Source organism: Felis catus, chromosome D3 (genome assembly GCF_018350175.1).
Source record: "Felis catus isolate Fca126 chromosome D3, F.catus_Fca126_mat1.0, whole genome shotgun sequence".
Lineage (NCBI taxonomy): Eukaryota > Metazoa > Chordata > Mammalia > Carnivora > Felidae > Felis > Felis catus.
The window spans coordinates 72,356,929-72,378,772 of record NC_058379.1 but is presented as its reverse complement, the minus strand read 5'-3'; the positions used below and the strand labels follow the sequence as shown (position 1 = coordinate 72,378,772).

Sequence of the window (21,844 nt, the reverse complement as noted above, 5' to 3'; positions counted from 1 at the left end):
CTCAAGCCAAATCCACATATCTGCATACACTTCAAAGAAAATAAGACTTCAAACTACAGGTTGTCACACATGCAGACATTTCCCCAAATCAAGGTATTTAACTATCAATTATAGAGAGAAATCACACAAATGACTGATTGAAACAAACTTTTCCTCTGGTGTTCTAAACTGAATATATGGAATTTTTAAATATTTTGTAATCTTTAAGTGAAGATTTTTAAGGCAAGTGAAGATTTTAAGGGAGCATCTGCTCCCTTTATATATAATGCAAAATAAGGGGAAAATTTCACATGTGTGTATTTAGCTTATCATACTACAATTCAGATGGTTTACCTAAATGATCTAAATTTCAGGTTATTTATTGATAAGACCTCTGAAGGCATGCCAGTATATAATTGTTAAATAACAGGTGCATAACTCTTTGTTGAATAAATGAATCAATAAAATTAATTAATTAATTAATTAATTAATTAATGGGCAAATGGCTGAATAACAGAAACAAGATTACATGTTATTAGTAAAATTAGATACTGAGGTCCCCTAAGGAAAAAAAAAACAACAGTGTTCTATAAATCTATTAAAAAAATATGATCATTTCATTTTTAAGAGGTTCAAATAATCCATTACTAAGGAAATGACATATTTATTTATTTATTTATTTTTTTAAATTTTTTTTCAACGTTTATTTGTTTTTGGGACAGAGAGAGACAGAGCATGAATGGGGGAGGGACAGAGAGAGAGGGAGACACAGAATCGGAAACAGGCTCCAGGCTCTGAGCCATCAGCCCAGAGGCCGAAGCGGGGCTCGAACTCATGGACCGCGAGATCGTGACCTGGCTGAAGTCGGACGCTTAACCGACTGCGCCACCCAGGCGCCCCGGAAATGACATATTTATTATAAAGATATTATTAAAGGAAGTGTAATTCTTCTACTTTGGGGGCATCTTCAATTATAAATTAGTGTTAAAGACAAAAGTGTCCATAATAGAGAGTAGGAGAAAGTCTCTAAATTTGCTAAATACTCAGCATGGCTTTACTAGGCAAGATGGTCATGTTTTAAAGAAGGTGTTTAACATTCATCATAATCATTTCAAACGGATGGACTGCTTTCTGGATTACACACTGAAACAGTAATGTGCTGTACAAGTTTCCTGGACAGGAGACCTACTGAATCAGAAGTGTGTATGGTAGGAGGTAGGGAAGGGATTCTTCATTCTAAACAAGTACCTGTTTTATAGGAATTTTTTTAAGTTTATTTACTTATTTTGAGAGAGAGAGAGAGAGAGAGACAGACAGACAGACAGACAGGAGGGGCAGATAGAGGGCAGGAGAGAGAATCCCAAGCAGGCTCCCCACTGTCAGCGCAGAGTCCGATGTGGGGCTCAAACTCAAGAACTGTGAGATCATGCCCTAAGCCGAAACCAAGAGTAGGACACTTGACTGACTAAGCCACTCAGGCACCCCTAGGACTTTTATGCTCCTTAAAGAGCATAAAGTTTGAGAACTTTAACTCTGAGCCTTCCACTTCTTTCTCCAAGCTGCAACTGTTAGCCTCCACCTTCTGATTCTGTCACACTCAGCTTCCGCTCCAGGACAGCAGGACAATGAGCAGATGCAGTCCCATTTGTAGCTCACGTTCAGCTTCACAGACCTGGCCTCTTGTCCATCAACCCAGAACATCTCTGACTATATCAAAGCTAAGTATAGTCTGAAAATGTCCCAATCATCCCTATACAATAGGCAAGGGGCAAGCATCTGCCATTATCACAGGTGGAGAAGTTAATTTCTTGTATAAGAACAGAAACTCTATTCGATGTCAGATGCTGTCACTTGTCAGAGTTTCTCATTCATTGCCACTGCTCATGGAGGTGTTGAGGTTTCCTGACTGACAAGCAACCAGGGAGGCCTCTTTTTTAAACTGGCAGAGCACAAGCGTCTAGCTAGTCTGTCACGTGGTATATACCCAATGAATATTTATTATTAAGCAAATATATGAATAAATGCATGCACAAATGAATAAACATACACAAAAATAACACAGGATTATGAAAGAAACAATTTTTAAAATTTTTTGTTCCCTTTTCTCTAATAAAACTCCCAAACTAAGAAAGCGTTTGGATTTTTTTTTGAACTGCAATGTTTCCTTTCAATGTCATTATATTTGACTTCATCAAGAGAATTATGTACATTAGCATCTAAATGAAAAACAAATGTGTTTTTTCTTTCTTTGAGGTACAAAAATATCCCTCTCAACTTGGAAATGTTGAAATATAGACATCTCTGTAGAAGTACATGTTGATACTACAGTCATGGACATAGACATATATATTCTTTGCAACATTTACATTCATCTATGCATAAAAGATAAAAATCTACAGTCAGCTTCATATTTTAAAATACGAATTTTATTTAAAGTCAGTATGGGGCATTTCTTCACATATAAATCCCTTTTGTGTGTGTCTCTTCAACTTTATCCATGTAAAAATAAAATGGACAACTATCTAGTTAATAGATACTGCCTCTCAGCTAAAACACAAAATGGTTTGCCAAATATATTTCTCTGAAGTATGAGAAATGCTTAGATAGGAGGAACTTGAGTTATTACCAAAAAAAAAAAAAAGAATTTCTTGTTTGCTTTGGAACAAAGGAATTTGTAGAAGACACAAGCAATTTCTCCTAGTTCTATGAAGATTAGATATATAATATGATCATAAGTTAATTTCCTGAAAATATTAAATTGTTCTACACTTTTTAACCTACTATTACATACTTTTTAATGTATTTGAAAAGTCCATCTCTATTCAATACAATATGTAGGGTATTTTCTTAAAATGTTTAGGAAACACAAGGATAATTACCCTTTTAGATTGTCAACTTCTCGTGGAGAGTTTTCCAGTGGACTGAGTGATGTTTTGGACAGCTTTGGACAATTAATGGAAGCTATCATTTTCTATTTGAAAAAGCAACATAATAAATGTACAAATAAATAGATTTCAGTGTTCAGTGTTATTGAGAGTATATGTTCAAATTATGTAATGTTAGTGGGCTTTCTAATGAGATTAAAGTAAAATGACTTCAGGGCAATGATAGAAAAGACTTAGTTTGGTTGCTAAAGCAGCTATATCTGAAAATAGTACTCTTATTTAGATAGTTGCACTATTACCTGGGAACATTTGCTCTTGCTCTAGGTTTCTCATCTAATTTATGCCCTTTTGGTTTAGTTTTGTTTATTTTTAAAATTAACATGCTTGCTAATAAAATGTATGGCAAGTGTTCTGATCTGCATTTTCTCTGAATCTAACATACATCTCCTAATGGTTCTAGACCATTGCTGCTAAAAATCAATCAATCACAAGTTTTATTTTATTGCTAACGAACCTTGAGAGCTGAGGTAAAGCTCTTCTCTGTGATCTCATTTTTTTTTTCTCTTTCAAAGTTTCATTAATAAGTATACTCTAGAACTTGGAATTCTGGAAAAACCAGAATTACATTTGGAAATTCCAGAAGTCTTTAAGATTGTATAAATAATTTGGAGAGGTATACAGCTGGAGTGACTACACCTTTATGCACATAAATTTCTATATTAATTTGTAGAAAATATTGCTTTACATATTCCCTTATCATAAGGTGCTTTTGCTCATCAGGAAAATATTGCCGTGTGTATTGGGAAGAAAGACATCTTTAGAATTTCTTTTCAAGAGATTTAGAAATTCTTTTTAAGAATTTCTTTTTAAGATCAACTTATAGTTGATAAGTTTATAAATGTTACACTTATTTTCAGAGTTCTTTTTAGATCTAAGGAAATCAGTTAAAAAATGGATATCATCAGTGTGAGAAGAATGTCTGAGTAGTTAGTAGATATTATGTATAGCACCTCTTTTTAGTATTTCCATTCTCATCTCTAGTGTATCAGTTGATCTCACACTAAGAAAGTTTAAGGATTGAATATTGGAAATAAATGCTTTTTTCAAACGATTAGATTTTGAAAGGAAATTGAGATCATTGTTTTGTGATTTCATCTACGATGTGAAAAAATATTTATTATATTGGTACTTTTTTATCCCCTAGTGCACAAATAATTATAAACCACTTGAATGACTTAAACTGTAAACCAAACAGTACAACCTGGTAAGAATTCCATGCATTGCCAGTCAGGTAACTTAACTTGCTAAAGCTTTACTTTGAAGCTTGTATTTAGGAAATTATTGAATTCTCATATGAACACAACTATTAAAACTCTTCAGGAGGCTCTCCTAACTTTAAATCATTATCTATGAATTGACACTTAGAAAATAAGCATATTATGTGTTAGTTTTAAAAGGTAGCAGATGCAAGGTCACACAGCTCCTCTTAGGTGTTTTTTTAGGCTCATCAGGGAGAAATACATGGTTGCAAGAAATAGAATCTTGCAGGTAGGTTCAGCCCAGGAGAAACTGGGAATCCAGGGGCATGTCTTTTTGAATCCCCTTCTTAAAAGGTCTCCTGTCTTGACACTTACACCCACCTCTTTCCATGGTTTCCACACCTAGTTCTGTTGTTCACTGGATGGGTGAACTCATCTTCCAGCTTCTGACCTAGACCTTACCTTCTTCATGGGAACTAATCCCATTGAGAAACTAAACTATTTGAAGTCAAAGCTTATTTTGAACTCCTTCTCTTACAAGGCCCTATATATAGGAGGAAGTGGCCAAATGACCAACAACCCTAGCCGAGGTTCAAATCTTAGTGCTGTCACTTCCTCCCTGTGTGGCAACATGGCTCATTACCGAGCCTCTCTAAATCTCAGTGGTCTCTCTGGAAAAAATGGAGATATTGATACAATCCACTGACTTAAACCACTTTTTCATTATCCATCACCCCTGCTCCTATACCCTCTTTTTCTGCCTTAGCTTTGAAGAAGTGAGTATTCTTTTTAATGACTCCCTGGCAAAACCTCTTAAGTCACTCTATCTCTTCTCCCGTGGCAAACTCCAAACAAAATAAAACCCAACTATCTGCCTACCCCAGGCCAGCAACCAAGCAACCACCCTGGAGAGAGGAAAACAAACACAATTGGTTGGCTAATTTCACTTTAAATTCATGACAACAAATCTCAAATGGCCAGGCCACACACACTGCTCAGCAATTATAATTTCATGTACTTTATGATTCTCTTCTCTACAGCCTGAAATAACTATTTCTCGTCGTGTCCCCCGTCTTCAAACTCTCAATACTTGATCCTTCGAGACTTCACACGTTGGTGAAGACCTTTTGTTCTACTTCTCCTCTTGCCTGAAAAATGATATAACCACATCCACACCCACTCCCTCTGCCTTCGCTCACCTTACCAACACTGAAGCATTGACTACCTTCCACATGCTGGATCCTCTACCTTCTTGCCTACAGGAAAGATTGCACTCTTGCAATTTTCCACTCTTTACGTTGCATCACTAATTTTCCCCTCTATGCTGCATTACTTGCAAAAGTTGCAGTATCCCTTATGTTGAAAAAGGAAACAACAACAGTGAATAAATAAAACAAGCAGTAAAACCTCTTTCAAGCCTACCACGCCCTAACGTTACCATTCATTTCCTGTTGCACTGCAGAACAAAACTCCACAAAAACATCATCTGTGGTCACACTCTGCAGTACCCTCGCCTTTCTCTCCATTTTCATGCTCCCTCCCAAGTGGTCGCATTGCCGTCATTAGTTTACTGTATTTTTCATCAGCACTGACATAGTTGGCAGCACTCTATCTTCTGTGACACCATCCCTCTTTGTTTTCTCTTACCACTCTTGCTCCTTCTCATCTGTCCAATCACTAAATGTGCAGTGTTCCAAGATTCAGCCATTTGGTTTTCTAACTATAATCTCTCCCTAGGTGTCATTGATATGACAGTGACTCCTAAATTTATATATCCTGTCATGACCTGTCATCAGACCTCTGGTCTCATATGCCTGATTGTCTACATGATTGACATCCCTAATTGTATGTCCAGTACTTATCTCAAATTCAAAATGTCCAAAAACTAATTGATTGTTCCCTCTAAACCAATCTTTTTCTGCACTCATCCTTATCTCATTAAACAGCCCCACAGTGCACTCATTTCCTGTAGCAAAGATCTAGTCTCTATCTTTGATCCTTCTCTTTCCCCTGCCCTTTATATCCAATCCATTAGCCAATCTTATTGGTTCTAAATGCAACACACATCATGATTTTTCCCATTTCTCTCTTCATCGGCTGTAATGACTCCCAGGTCCCAGCTACAATCATCTCATACAGATTACTCAATTGTCTCCTAAACGGTATCCCTGCTTCTACTCTGCCCATCCCCAATAATTTTCCTCACAGCAGCCAATGTGATCTTTTAAAAAGAGATCACTCCCCTTTCAAAACTCTTTTCATCATCCACAGAATGAAATTCTAATTTTCAGCATGCCCTATAAAGCCCCACACGATCTGGCTCTGACCCAGAGATCTGTGATCCATGCGTATGACTGTTATTTCAATCATGCACGGACGGTTCCCCTGCCAAGGTTTTTGAACTAGCTGTGAGCTTTATGTGGAATGCCTTATCCTAAACGTGCAACAAACAAACAAACAAAAAAACTGGCCGTTTTCATATTCTTGAATTCAACACGTGTCACTTTCTTAAAAGGCTTTTCCTTGAAATCTGATTTAAATTTGGTGCTTCTCTATCATATTATTGTGTTTAGTTTTCTTCACATAACTTATTCTTGTGTTAATCGTTCAATCCTTTGTTTGCTTATTAACCTGCCTCCTTGTATTTGAATTTACGTAAGCTCTAGGAAAAGAGGAGATTTGGCTGCCTTTGTTGTAGCTTTTCCAGTAATAAGCTCAGTTCAAAGTTAATATTCCAGTAATAAGTTTAACAACTAGAACTTATAGGGTTATTATAAAAGAAGTAAATAAAATAGTATTTTAAGTGGTTAGCGCCTTGCCAGGCACAGAATACCTGCTGAAAAGTTAGTTACCGGCATTATTATTGTTAGAATTAGGTGCTCCTTAAATATGTATCAAAATGTTAATTAAAATAACTCATGCTAATGTCTTAAATATTTCAGATGAAGGATTTGTATTTTAACAGTTGTTTTCTAAGGTAATCAATATTTTAAGCTAGACAAGTAAATTAAGTTTTTTGCATGTAAGTGAATGTTTCAACATCTCTAAATTCAAATCACTACTGGTAGGACTGAATCTATTCATGTCCTCTAACTAATCAACCATTCCAACCATAAGGGCAACTTCCTTGAACTAAATTAAAATCAGAGATCTTATCACTAGACCTAGGTTCATTTAATTTAGGCCCATTATTAAACCTCCCACTTTTCAAAAATGTATGACTTGAGGGAAATCTCATTAAACTTCATGGGGAGGCTAAAGTGAGCTTTGCCTTCAGAGTCAACCAGAAATGGAGCCATTAGAAATGTGTGTGATGAAGTACAAATTACAAGGTGATATTAAAGTGGGGCTAGAACTCCCAAGAGGGTGGTATTTTACCATATATTTTAGTCTGTTTCTCCAAATCCTTTCTGCAGGTATCCTAGATGGCAGTAATGAGAATAAATTTGGAAAGAACAAAATACAATAACCCCCAAACACACAACAACAAAAAATGATATATGTAAGTATTTGAAACATTGTAGAAAATGTTTTTGTAATCCTGTTTACATTATAAAAAGTTTATATAGATGTGGAGATTTTTTTGAGAGAGAGAGAGAGAGAGATAGAGACAGAGAGAAAAAGAGAACAAGTGCATGTGTGTGGTATGGAGGGGCAGAGAGAGAGAGGGAGAGAGACAGAGAATCCCAAGTAGGCTGTCAGCCTGGAGTCCAATATGGGGCTTGAACCTTATGAACCCTGAGATCATGATCTGAGCTGAAATCAAGAGTCAGATGCTTAACCAACTAAGCCACCCAGGCACTCCTAGATATGGAGATTTAATCATGCCTCTAATTTATTCAAATCCTGTCAGAGAAGTCATGGGTCATTCTCAACTCCATATTCCATAGTTATGCACATAGGCACTTTGTAAAGACTCTTCCTATATTTGCTTCTAGTTTTTTTATAAATTTAGTTTTTCTTCTTTTTATACTTAATTTATAGTTTTACTTTATTTTATTTTTTAAGTGTATTTATTTTTGAGAGAGACAGTGACAACACAAGTGGGGAAGGGACGAAGAGCAAGAGAGAAAGAAAATCTCCACTCTGAATTGGAGCCCAACACAGGGCTGAATCTCCTGACTGTGAGATCATGACCTGAGTCAAAATCAAGAGTCAGTTGCCTAACCAACCAAGCCACCTGGCACCCCTATATTTTTATTTTAAATTAATTTTGTGGGGATGAGTTAGCTCAATTTATGGACTACATAGTTGTTTGGAATGTGTATGATATTACCAAGATAAGTAACATGGAAAAGTTTTAAAGATAGTGTTTAGTATAAAAGGCATCTATAAAGAAATCATTTGACCAAAACAGAGTTAAATACTTTTCACAGCCTTTAGTATCTCTAATAGGGGACTTATATTTCACACAACTTTTAAACCATACAACATCATTGCTGGGAAAGTATCATGAGTCAGTACTCTCCAAGAACAGCTCTGAGAGAATGAGTGATAGTGTGATATGAAGATATGTTTTGAATTTATGGTGTATTCTCTTGTTCAGCTTATTTACAGAATGTATTTAAATTGGCATGGTGCATTTAAATTATTTAAAAATTGGCTATTTATTTATTTTTACTCTCCTAATATCCTTCCCATCAGAGTTTATCCATTCACTGTGTTTTCACTAGGGAAAAAAAAAAAGTTGGAAGCTGTTGATTTATTGGAACTCCAAAAGAAAATCAAAGGACCAATTTAGCTACTGGTTTCCTAGCTAAATTGTGATGGGATATGAAATTGATCCTGGTGACCAAATCATGTTTTCAGAGTCATTCCAGAACAATCCCATGCACCTATTTCTGGTTCCTTATTATTAACTATGCCAGTTGGTTTTGTTAGTACATTTTTAAAAAAATAATTCATAAACGTGGGACCTTGGAAACAGAAGTATTCTGAAAGCAGTATCAATAATGGAAGTGAGGTATTTCTTCCCAGCCAATTAAAGCATCTGCCTATATTCTTGACTACTATGATTCATTAGATCCTTCATTTCCCTGCGAAGATATAAAACTTTAAGAGTGTTCTCATTTCTCTATTAAGATAAAGTAAAAGGCAATCACATTTCTTTTCATGAATCAGTCCACTCATTTTTTATAAAACAAGTCAGGTCGCAGAAAGTAGCATGGTAGTTGGCAGGGCCTTGGAGAAAGGGCCCTTGGCCTTGGAGAAATGGGCCATTATTATTTAATGGGGAAAGTTTCAATTTGAGGAGATAAAAAGCATTCTGGGAGTGGATGGTGGTGATGATCTCACGATATGAATGTACTTATGTCACTTACCATACACTTAAAAATTGTTAAAATGGCAAATTTTATGTTATATGTATTTTACTACAATAAAATGTACCTTTTTTTAAATGTAAGCAGGATAACAGATATCTGAAGGTGGGTTCCTTCCAAATTACAGACCAAATAGTTTTATTCTTGAGGGATTTCTCATGAATTATTTCATGGTGTCTGATTTTAACACAACATTAAAACTTATAGTGAGCATATTCTACAAATTCTAGGCAAAAACAGAAAGGCTAGACTATAAGAAATACTAGAAAACATTGTCTTCCTTATAGTTAGGCTCCTACCCTCATACCCTTCCCAAGACCATTTCAGTCACATTATCTATGCTCAAAGAACACTCGTGTAATGCATCAGTGAAAAATAACTGAAATAAATATAAGAGATCTATATCCATTTGAATTGAATTGATGAATAACTGGACCACACACTATAATCAAGCAGAAATTCTCTGTGTATTATGATTAAAAACCCCAGTGTGAAGTTTGGAATGTAAACATTATTGTAAATACCAGTTTCTAATTTATCTTTGCATGGTATGAATCACCTAAGGTCTCCTATATGTCCTCTGTCTCCACATTAAATGCATTTCAGAAACCAACTGTATATGTTGGAGGAGGACTCAGAGCTCTGGCTCCAAATAACTCAGTGGCCAAAGTGTATTTTATGAAGGATTTAGGATGACAGGGAGCGAAACAAACAGAAAGTTTGTTTTCATGAGATATCTGAGACTTATGCCTATGTGCAACATACAAGGGGGAGATCAGCATTCACAGGAAGCATGGTCAGACTGAAGAACAGGATCTAGAACACGTGTGTGAGCAGTATGTCTTCAGGGGAGATGAGATACAGTAGAGAGTGGTACGAATTTAAGTGCCCTGTAGACAGCCAAGAGAAGAAACCTTAAATCGGGGCCGGGGTGCGGGGTGGGGGTCACAGAGGATCTGCAAATAAATATTATAACTCACACCAGCTCTTTGTTTTTCATTCTTCCTCTTTCCCCTTTCCTCACTTTTACAATTTCCATCACAGTCCCTAACAAGTGGGTATCCCAGTTGGGAGTCAAACGCAAATGACTCATTCAGCTGTTCACCTAACTATCGAGTTCTGTTGATAAGAGAACCAGTCCAATGGCAGGAGACAGAGACCTTAGTCAAACTCATTCTGTCACACCACATCTTCAGAAGCAGACCCCTCTCAGGTTACCCAGTGACACAGCACTTAGATTATCTCCACGTCACTTTTTGTGTTGTTTTTCCAGAAAGAAAAGAAAGGAAGAAAAAGAGAAAAGAAAGAAAAAAGATGTTAAAACATCTGGGGCGAAAATGATCAGTATGTTTTCTGGAGTTGGAAATTGCTGTTTTAATTCTCCCTTTGGGTAGTGTTTAAGTAAAGGGATTTGAATGATCAGTGAACTAATTTTCAAGTTACTTAAGCATGCCAAAATATGCTGACACACAGGGGAGTGAGGAACTAAGACACAAGAAGACACCAGTCCCTTTTCTACTGTTGCAATTAAGACATCACACACATTATCAAACAGTGAGTGACTAACTGGGTATTAGCTTCTGGAATGCAAAAAAAAAAAAAAATTACATCCACATAGATGTATCTGGTATCCAAGGATAAGAATTTCAACACTAGAGAGGTGCAAAGATATAATGAGAGGAAACCACTATTATACATTAAAAAAAAACCCTCAACCTGAACAAGAATCCATGCCTGATGATATACTGGATTTTGTTTATTTTTTTATTTCATTCTTTGTAACCAGCCTATAGTCTCAGTCAATAAATATCTGAACACATGTGAATTGAGTCCAGTATACTTTAATCAATATACTTGTGCAATTTTCTCTAATTCTGTAGAGATAAAATGATTGAGAAAAGGCCTAACAAGTGATATTTCAGTAATAGATGTTTGGAGCCATACAAGATTTTAGAGATTGTCTCTCCAACCCTCTCATGTTAACAGTGAGAAAATAATGTCAACTTTGAGGAGTTATAATAGATCAAATTTGGTTAGATTAAAAGTGAATTTTCTCTCATATGTTTCCCTATTAAACTATTAATTCCATGAAGGCAGAGACTGGATATGTATAGTAGGTGTATATGCAGTGTGTATGTATGTATAAATGCATGTGTGTATGTATACAGTATATAGTAGATATATCACAAGTACACAGTAAATGTTGAATGAATCGATGAAACTAATCTTGACTTTCTAAGATCTCAAAGAGCTAGCACCAGGGCCCAGCATCCTGAATCCTAGCATTCTCTAAATATTCTTATTCTTAGAACTTTTGTATTGGAACATAGGAAAATGGTTAAGTACCAACATAAGCCCTTCCAAGACTATACAAATTTAGGCTTTATATTCTAGCCAACTAATTAAGTTGTAATATTTATTTCTTCAGGGGTGCCTGGGTGGCTCAGTCATTTGAGCATCTGGCTTTAGCTGAGGTCATGATCTCATGGTTTGTGAGTTTGAGTCCCGTGTTGGGCTCTGTGCTGACAGCTCAGAGCCTGGAGCCTGTTTCAGATTCTGTGTCTCCCTCTCTCTCTCTGCTCCTCCCCCACTCATGCTCACGCTCTCTCTCTCTCTCTCTCTCTCTCTCAAAAATAAATAAACATTTAAAAAATTAAAAAAAAATTACTTCTTCAAATAATAATTGAATTTCAAAGTAAAATCTTAAGAAAATTATTATAAAGTTTTCCCAATAAAACAGTTACATTTTAAAGTCCATAGTGTAAACCATTATTTTCTCTCTTTTAATGAAGATGTTATTTCTTGTAAAGAAATTTTAGTATGAGAAATAACCACACAATCATGACTCATTATTACCTAAAATCTAGTATCTATAGGTAAAGCCATTTCTTCAGAACAAAATTTGTGTTCATTGTTAGCTTGCAGAAAGAGAATCAAATCTGTTCTATGATTATAGCTTTATAAAGGTAATCTGCTGTATGGGGGTTCTAAGGACAATAAAGTAACATAATTTCTTTTGGTTCTTTTATCTAAATGTGTAAGAACCTTACTATTGACATAATCTAAAACAGGATTTCTCAGTCCTATTGGCTTACTGGGAGCCAGAACCTTAACAAGTACCTCTAAATGGTCATTTTATACCATATAAATGGTCATTTAAATGGCCATTTTATACCATTAAATGGCCATTTTATACCATATAAATGGTCATTTATACCATTCACTGAAGTGAATTTTTACTTTTATGTACAGAAATGCTAACCATCAGGGCACCTAGGTGGCTCAGTCAGTTAAGCATCTGACTTCATCTCAGGTCATGATCTCATGATTTGTGAGTTGGAGTCCCACGTGTGCAGAGCCTGCCTGGGATTCTCTCTCTCCCTCTCTTTGCCTCTCCCCCACACATGTGTGCATGTTCTCTATCTCTCTCAAAATAATAAACCTAAAAAAGAAAGAAATCCTAGCCATCTGTGTGCACAGAGATTAACACCACCAGTCAATTCTCATTGACTGTCAGTAAAAAAATGAGTTATGTTCAGTAATTGCAATGTTATATAGAATAAAAAATTTTAAATATGGCTCTGTTTCTTCTATATTAAATAGAAATCTCAAGTAAAATGAATGACATAAATGTTTAATTCTTTTAGTTTAAAGATAATACTACTACTTACATAACTAAAACACTCCTTTTTAAATAAATTTTGTTTCTTAAAATGGCAATAGTCAGGGGTAAATATTAATATATTTGAGAACTTTTCTTTTGTTTCAAACATAAGAACATCAAAATATAATATTGTTTTTGTCTTTTTCCTCCTCCTCATCAGGAATAAAAACAAAACAAAAGTGTTTTTGCCATCTAGTTTCTTTCTCCTTGGTAACAATTCAATAATCCAAATTCATAATTTGTACTTCCATAAAAGCTAGGAAATAAGATAACAAAGAGAAGGAGAGGCTTTCCAGTGCCTGGGCCTGCTGTATTCATTCTAAAAAGCTAATGAACAAGTTAAATTTTCTAGCAGTGCAATGTTCCAGATATAACCTCAAGAGGATAGAAACAGGAGTGCTTATATTTGGTCGTTGCAAGCATTGCATATTATAGAAAAGGACAGGTTGGGATATTTGTATACACATATAGAAATCTGTTGAAAATCCAATTTTGTGAAACAGGAATTCCCCTTTGAGGGAGGTAAAAAAAAATCCATATTTAAATGTAGTCAGCATCCAAGGTCATTCAATAATGCCTTCTTCACATTTCAGAAGAAAACATTCATCTTTTACTAGAGTAGACTTTATGGAGTAAGAGCACACATACATACACATAAATAGCTTGTATCAATTTCTATGTTCTGTCTTGGAGGAAAGATGTGAGGCAGGTGAGAACTCTGATAAAAATAAGTAATTAAAACAATAGAATCAAAATGTGTTTTCCAAATTTCACTCATTAACAACCTACAATAATTGTAAAAATCTACTTGACTATGGTTTGGCATTCTCTTAATTTGAATGGTGCATCTGTAAAACATTTAATGTTGTTGCCAATAAAAATATAGTTTTTAGGGAATACTTATCTCTGGTTATTTTCCTTTAGCTTTTTTTTTTTCTAAGTTCACTTATTTTACTCCTAATTTTAAACTTGTTTTACTAGTTCTTATCCAATATAGGGACTAAAAATAAAAGAGGCTAACAATTTTAGAGACATTTCACCTGTTCCAAAAGACAAATTTATTTGACAGAGGCAAATCTGTTCAAAGTCACAAAACAGGGCTTCATCAGAGATTTCTGCAAAATTTGGCAAGGAATTGTACATTGAGGGAAGTAATAGCTACCGACACAAAGTTAGATCCTATGTATATGTTATATTACTACTTCCTCATGATAAATCAATAAGGAAAGCATTAACATTCAAATTACATGAGTATAGAAACTGAGGTTTGTTGAGGTTAGAGACTTTTCTAAGATAACATATAGGTATTAAAAGAGAAAGCTAGGATAAAAACTAGAGTATGACTTTCTCTAAGACTCCTATAATTTCCCTGCTGTCTTCCAGAGCTTAGACACCAGTTAGGCTGCCCCCCCCACCCCGCCTCCACTCAGTGAGGTTCAGGGATAGTGAAATTATTTCCCTGAGAGCACACAACCAAGCGATGAAAGAGTCAAGCCAAACCAATCCTTGTTTGCTTCACTGTACTATATGGCTTTAGCTGATTTTCAAACCCAAGGCACACTTGAAATAAGGAGATGTTTCTAGCAAACTGATTTCTGGCATTAGGTTCCTTATCTCCAGCTATACCTAGCTTACTTTAAGTCCATTTGAAAGTTATATCAACTTTCCAGGCCAGGAAAACACTAATCGATGGATAACACTGTTTCATAAATATAACCTTATTGGACCTCAAGAAGGGCCTTCAATGTATATATTTACAAGTAAAAAATAGAGATTATGATAAAATATTCCATTCTAACTAATCTGTCAGGAAACAAAGTCTCTATTCTACCTCTCTCAACGTGAAGACGTTCATTTCTTCATTCAAGTGCTCTAACACATTATGTCCTATGTAGCCACTATAGGTAAATGGACATCTTTGTTTCCTGATGGAATAGACTTTAATCACTGTCACATTCATAAAACTGTGTGCTGTTAGTAAACAAATGTTTCCTTTTATTAATTCAAGTGTGGTTGAAGAAGATGCGGAATCAATGCCACTCACTCCCTGTGCTGTTCTGGAACATTTCTTCACATGGAAACCACCCTGCCTCCCAAGAAGGTGAATGAATGGGTAAGTGAAAATTACACATGTAAGCACTGAAATAGTGAAACTTTCCATGACTTACCCTTGAATTAACTACTTCCAGGGAGACGTTCTGAGGCGGGGCACTTGGCACTAAAAGGAATAAAACAAGGTGAGGTGGTTACTGCTAAAGTCATAAAAGAGAAACAACAACCCTCTGTGAAAAAAGAAAGCATGACTTTCACAGTTCATGATGATAATTAGGTAGGCTGATCCAGGTGGCACTTCAAAATTTTCCTGGAGAGATGGAAAATAACTGCATCTGTTTATTTGTTCTTACTTGGTAGGCCAGTTATCCATATAGGGAGCCCCCAAAACTGTTTGGTAAGAAAGCACCTGCCGTGATACCAAATACTGCCATTTAATTACAGTTTTCTTATTATTACCTTCCCAGAGAAGCCAATAAAAACACACCGGAGATTTCCTGGAGTGGTTTTAAAGGCTTAAGATGTTGTGCATTTCAGGATCTGCATGGTTTTATTATAAAATATGTCATTCTAATGGTCAGTCATGTTGCTTAATCCCCTTAATGCAATCTTTATTATCTCTTAAAAAGAGAAAAGATGAAATACATCCCTCTTTTTATCTGTATGTAATTAAACCTATGTGTCACAGATGCAAGCAAGTTATCAAATAACATTCGGTGAGTCAATTCCAGGAACAAAAAAGGCAGTTTATTTTTCTTTGTAGATTTTCTGTTGTTTTTTTTTTTTCTCTTGCTTGCATTTTGATTGCCCGATTCCTTCATGGGAAAAGGAAGAATATATACAAATTTCTTTATAATACTTGTAATAAATATTTACTATATCAAAAAGTGAATATTCTATCGTGTGAATAATTCAAAGACAACCATTCGCTGAACAGCTATTATGTGTAAGACACTATCCTAGATGTCTTGGATAAATCATAAACAATGTTTTTTGCCCCCCAAAAGAAATAGAAGTAGCATTCAATAAATGCTTAACATATGTTAATCTGTAAAATATAGTCCCTATTTGTTCATGACAAATTGATTAACAGAGAAGAATTGCTCTAAGCATTTTCAAGAATTTAAAAGCCATTTTCTGTCACATTGCCCCTTCTTTAACTTGAACTTGGACAATATCTATATTTCTATAGGGTACTTGTATTTTCCCCTGAATTCATTATGCCCTACTCTGAGTTTACTTTCTGAAAGTATTCACCATCAGGGTATATGTCTCATTAATCTTTACAGCCTTCAAACTGACATTCAACTAATATTTACTGACTCAATGATTACATGAAAAAACAAATACTTACTTAAATATTAGCTCTTGGACCTTCCTGGACACCATAAGAATTTCAATCACTTTGTTTTGATTTTGAACTTCTTATCTTAGTACTTGATAAAAGCTGTGGCCAATGTAGTTTGTGATAAATAACACTCACTGGTCTTATTTTCATGAATTAGGTCAATAATCCTTTCAAAAAATATTTTATAATTTAATAAATAGATTTTATTATTCAACTTACTTTAGTTCATATTATATTTCTTTTCAAATAAAGAATATAATTCCCCACAGGGACCAGGAGTTTTGCTTCTTTGGATGCTGAATCCTCAGTATCAATAGAGTGTCACATTCAGCAAATATGCATTGAATTAATTAATTAACAGAGAGATTATAAGAAATAATAAAACTTTTTATCATACTTAGAGTTTTAGTCATAACAAGCTTTCTTTTTGCAGTTTTATTTTTTTTAATTAAGGTATAACATACATATAGTATAATGCACAAATCTTGTATGCACGATTGGATACAGTTGTATGTGTGTGGGTGTGTTCGCATTTAAACACCACCTAGATGAAGATTTAGAATATATAGTATCCTGGAAAGTTCATTTGAGTCCCCTCCCAATCAATACCCTTCTAAGAGTAACCACTATTCTGACTTCTAACACCATCGATTAGTTTAGCTTGCTTTTAAGCTTACTAAAAATGAAATCAGTTATTATTTCTAGGCTGGTTTCTCTTACTCGTTATTATTTCTTGAGATTCATTCATCTGTTGCATCTAGCAGTAGTTTTGGTGCTTCTGTTTGTCTTTTATTGCTCCTACGTATTATATTATACGACTATTCTATTTTATATTTACTCATTCTGTTAATGAATGGCCTTCGACTACTTTAGATTTAGGACTGTGAGACTAAATCTATGAAAATTTTTGTACATGTCTTTTGACAAACAACTACACTCATTTTCTTCTTTATATACCTTTATATACCTAGCAGTGGAAATCCTGGTAGAAGTAAAACCTCTATGGGGGTTATACATATGTAAACAAGGAAAAATATACATATGATAAAATTTTCCAAAGTGATCCCACCAATTTACACTCCCACTAAGAATGTAGCAAATGTCCAGAATCTCCATATCCTTACCAACGTTTGTTTTTTCTGAATCCCTTCCATTTTAGTCATTTCGTAGGTATGTAGTGTTTTTATTTGCTTTTTCTTGAGGATCAGTAACGTGAAGCATCTTTTCACATGTTTGCTGACATTTGGATGCCCTTTATTGTGGAGTTTTAAGAGTCTTTTTTTTTTTTACAGCTAAATTTCCTTTAAAACTCATCTCTAAAATTTTCATTCCTTTATCTTATATTCTATGTTCATGTTACTATGATTAAAATATTAAGATTTTTTTCTCTATAGCTAAAATAGTCAGAAGGGCTCTTCTGCATTTGGCAAATTTCCTATCTTCTCGACTCTTCTCAAATGTTATAATAATGAAATGGACTTCCCTAAACTACCTTCACAGACCTGTGGACATTCCCAGTCTTCAGGAAAGGGAAGAATGCAGAGGCTTTAATAAGACCATCTCTACATTCTGTTTCTGTAAAAGACGAAGTATTAGAGTAGGCTGGAAATAATAACAATGTGTGTGATCAGAAAAACTAAACAGACTGACATCCTCACAATGAGGAAGAATTTAATATGATCCATATTTAAATTATGCTGTAAAGCATTGAAAATTAAAATAGGCACCAACTGAAAAATGCTAAGTGCTCCATCATATAATTTCACAAACTTCTAGCACATGGGCTGTTCTTGACTTATGTAATCAGGAAAAAAGTAGAGAGTTTATTCTACAGCATTTTTAGTTGTCAATCCCCACTCCCTCCCTCTATCAATTCCCATATTCCTGAGACATAAATAGATAAAGTAGATAGGATTAGATGCTTGGTGGAAGGAAGTAGGATCTACATTTATTTGAGCTTTTCTTTATTTGACTTCCCAAGATGTTTCATTGTCTCATGAAGCAAAGAGGAAAGCCATGGTTCATTGTTTTCTCTTCAAAATGTCAAGCAATTTATCATTTATAATAGGTTGGTTAAGGCTGATCAGAGATATTCAGTCTAGAAACTCCCTCAATATGGTGAAACATGCTGATTTGATACATATGATGATGATATATTCTGTATAGTAGATAAAGTTCCCACATTTGTAAATCAATCTCCATAGAGTCAGGTACTTGAGTTCCTCCCCTTACCAAATGTGTGCTGTCCTGTACACATAATTTATGGATTGAAATAATTCATATATAATTATGAGCTTTGTACTTTCAGCAATTGATATAAGAACTTCATTATAGAATAAGGGAAACTCAAGATTTTTCACATTAAATCTTGCTTCTTTTCCTACTAGCTTGTGATCTGACTCTGCTGCTTACCAGGCTAGCTTTTGTGACCTCTTTCTAATATTAGTTTTGTCATCTGTAAAGTAGAAAAAATCATAGCATCATAAGGATTAAAGATTATTAATGCAAAGTGATTAGAACCGGGCCTTGTACTAATAAGTACTCAATAAATACCAGTGATAACAGTAAAAAGCACATTCTTATAGTTAAGCTTGTCTATGAAATTGGGTCCCTCTGCTTATGGGCACAGAGCAAGCTGACATGGAAGCTCATAAATATTAATTGATTCATAAAATCTTTTAATGACCTACACTCATCAACTGGTTCAAGAGAAAATATTTGGGAACAAATTGGTAAAACTAGTTACATTCTGTGCTATTAGACTGCCTAAATCTGATGTCCATCTCAAAGGGTTTAAAGAAGCAGATCGTTATATACAAATGATACAGTAAGTGGAGGGATTTGAATGAAAAACAATTTTTCTTCCCAGAAACACAATTAAAGCAGGCTAAATTAGAGATGAGAGCTTATCAGGACAGAAATCTTTATAAGCATTTTAGCATAACAAGAAGACCATTGGATAATTAATTCAGAAAGAAAAAACCATTATTTGTATTTCATTTTTGCTTTTATTTAATTTTTCTCTGGTCCCAATATCAATTTTATGCTATCCTCTGACCTGATAAGAAACATGGTGCCCTCAATAACATGCATGTATTTAGGCACAGTCATCTATTAAATTAGTCACATAAATGGAAAGTTCTAAAGATAAGTCTACACATAAAAACAATTATATTGTTTGGCTTAGCTATCTGATTAATTCAGTAAATATTTACTGAGATGATGAATGCAGAGATGGACATAACAGCATTCTTCACATTAAAGAACGTGTAGTATACAGAGAAAAAGTGACACGTACATTGTCATAGATAATATTTATTGAACACTTAAATATATGCCATGTTCATATTTTTGGTGCTTACATGGATTAGCTCATCTAATTTCCACAACATCTCCCTTTTATAACATCCAGAAAGTCAAGGAGAAGACAGCTTTACAACTGAGGACTAGAAAGTAGCAGACTACGAAAAGTGATTAAACATATATCTTTGTAGGATGTGTGACTACAGCATGGGCAGCTTCAACAGAGAGAAGACATCAGCATGAGCAAAAAGAAGGGGAGTGGATAATAAGAGAGAGAAAGTCAAGAGTGCAGGGGTTTTTGTTGGAAATCCAAAGAGATGAATTGGTTGTGAAGGAGATTGCAGACAAGTTTCAGGAGCCCACTCTAAGGGGCCATTCAGTTCCTGCTTTCTCCTATCAAATGCATCGATAAAGAGAAGTTGGCATCCTTTGTACAATGATGCTTGCTGGGTTAGGGTCATGAAATCCTTTTATTTAGTGACAGGCATTTTCTAAGTCCTAACTGTTACAACACTTAGAGATAATCATTCTTGGACTAATGAGTAATAATCTATCTCTCTCACTTATGACATTTAAAACCAAAGTGGAGAATAAGGCCACAGTATTACAGTTCAGAGTGTGAATGAAATCTACATAAATTATGTAAAATATTCATTTTCATTTGTTTTCCTTTTATTTTTATAATTATAAGTTGTGAAGTAATTTATTCTGCCAATAAATATTCTATTCCGTCTTCAATAACAGAATCAGATGGATGGGCATTAAAAACGATGCTGAAGTGGTGTTACATAAAAATTTTTTTAAGTTGAAATTGCAAATGAGCATCACTCCTGTGTCTTCACTGCACTGTCCTTAATAACATGCATGACCTTCCTCATTCCACTGATATTGTGTGAAATATCCGCCCAGATACTTTTCTAGATTAAAGAATGATGGATTGGTTCAGGAATCACAAGGTAAAGTCTTTTTTTCCCTTGAAATTCAGCAGATCAATAATTTATAGAATTATATACAACAACATGGAAACCACTGCTGAAAAGAGATAGCTTGTTGCCTTTTTAATATTCATAGAGGCCATCTCTGCATCTCTACACCTGCTTGAATTTCCACTAGCCCCACATCATATACTCTGCTGTCCTTTATTTTCACTTGTCATTAAATTTCCCAACATTTCATTATCCTTTTCTTAGATGTCTAGTTTCCTCTGCTACTGCTTTGCCAAATCCATCTTTTTCATTAAGAGTTCTTCCTCTCTTTTATGACATTTAAGAAAATATGTTTAATGTTTCATTTGTTGGGCAAGGTACAGCTAAAATTATGCACTTTCATATTTAGTTTTAATACCTGAAATAATGGATTATTTCAGGTATTAAATCTTATGACATATTTTCAAATTAAGAGGTATACATAGGAGGGCTGTCCATCATTTACACCTTTAGTCATCCACTCCTCTTTAGAATGAGAAATAAAAAGAAGCACACCAATGTAAATTAGTCCACACACATGCACAAATGTGTCAGTGTTTACAGACATTAAGAAACCACCCCCCAAAAATAATTTGAACTCTTAGGAGTAGTCCCACGTTTGAAGATAACCTGCTAATATGATAGGAAAAGACAGGATAAAATTGGCAGAGAGGGAAAGGATAGGACCTGAGGTCCCTGGGTGGAGAAAAACACATATTTTGGAACAATGCTGGGAGGAGTGTCTGACCACAGCACACCTCCTCAGGCATAAGGTTCCTCTTAAGAATGTAACAGATCCCACCCATTCTAGATTTCAGGTTTTCCCTTCAGGTTTCCCTCAGGAATTTGACAAAAGACCTAAGTATGGCCATAGGCTACCCCTCATACAATGGAAACCAGACAATCAGGAATTGACAACCTAGCACCTAGAGCTATCAAGCCAATAAGGGTAGAGCCTGAGAAGGAACAAGGGGAAAGGCTGGGGGAGGGTTGACCAGAACCTTATAAAAGCAGGACCCTTGCCTACAGTTCTTGGGCATTCACTTTCAAATGCCCCCTCTCTGCAAA

The 21,844-nt window shown here is 35.0% G+C and overlaps 1 protein-coding gene across 4 annotated transcripts in view; it reads right to left on the bottom strand.

The window, feature by feature from the left end:
- DCC (DCC netrin 1 receptor) overlaps window positions 1-21,844 on the bottom strand; it is a 1,150,608-nt gene that overhangs the window by 278,275 nt on the left and 850,489 nt on the right. For all 4 annotated transcript variants that reach the window (XM_045042312.1, XM_045042313.1, XM_019815281.3 and 1 more), the window contains exon 12: window positions 15,277-15,326. In XM_045042312.1, the coding sequence (XP_044898247.1) occupies window positions 15,277-15,326 (50 nt within the window). The remainder of the gene's footprint in view (window positions 1-15,276; window positions 15,327-21,844) is intronic.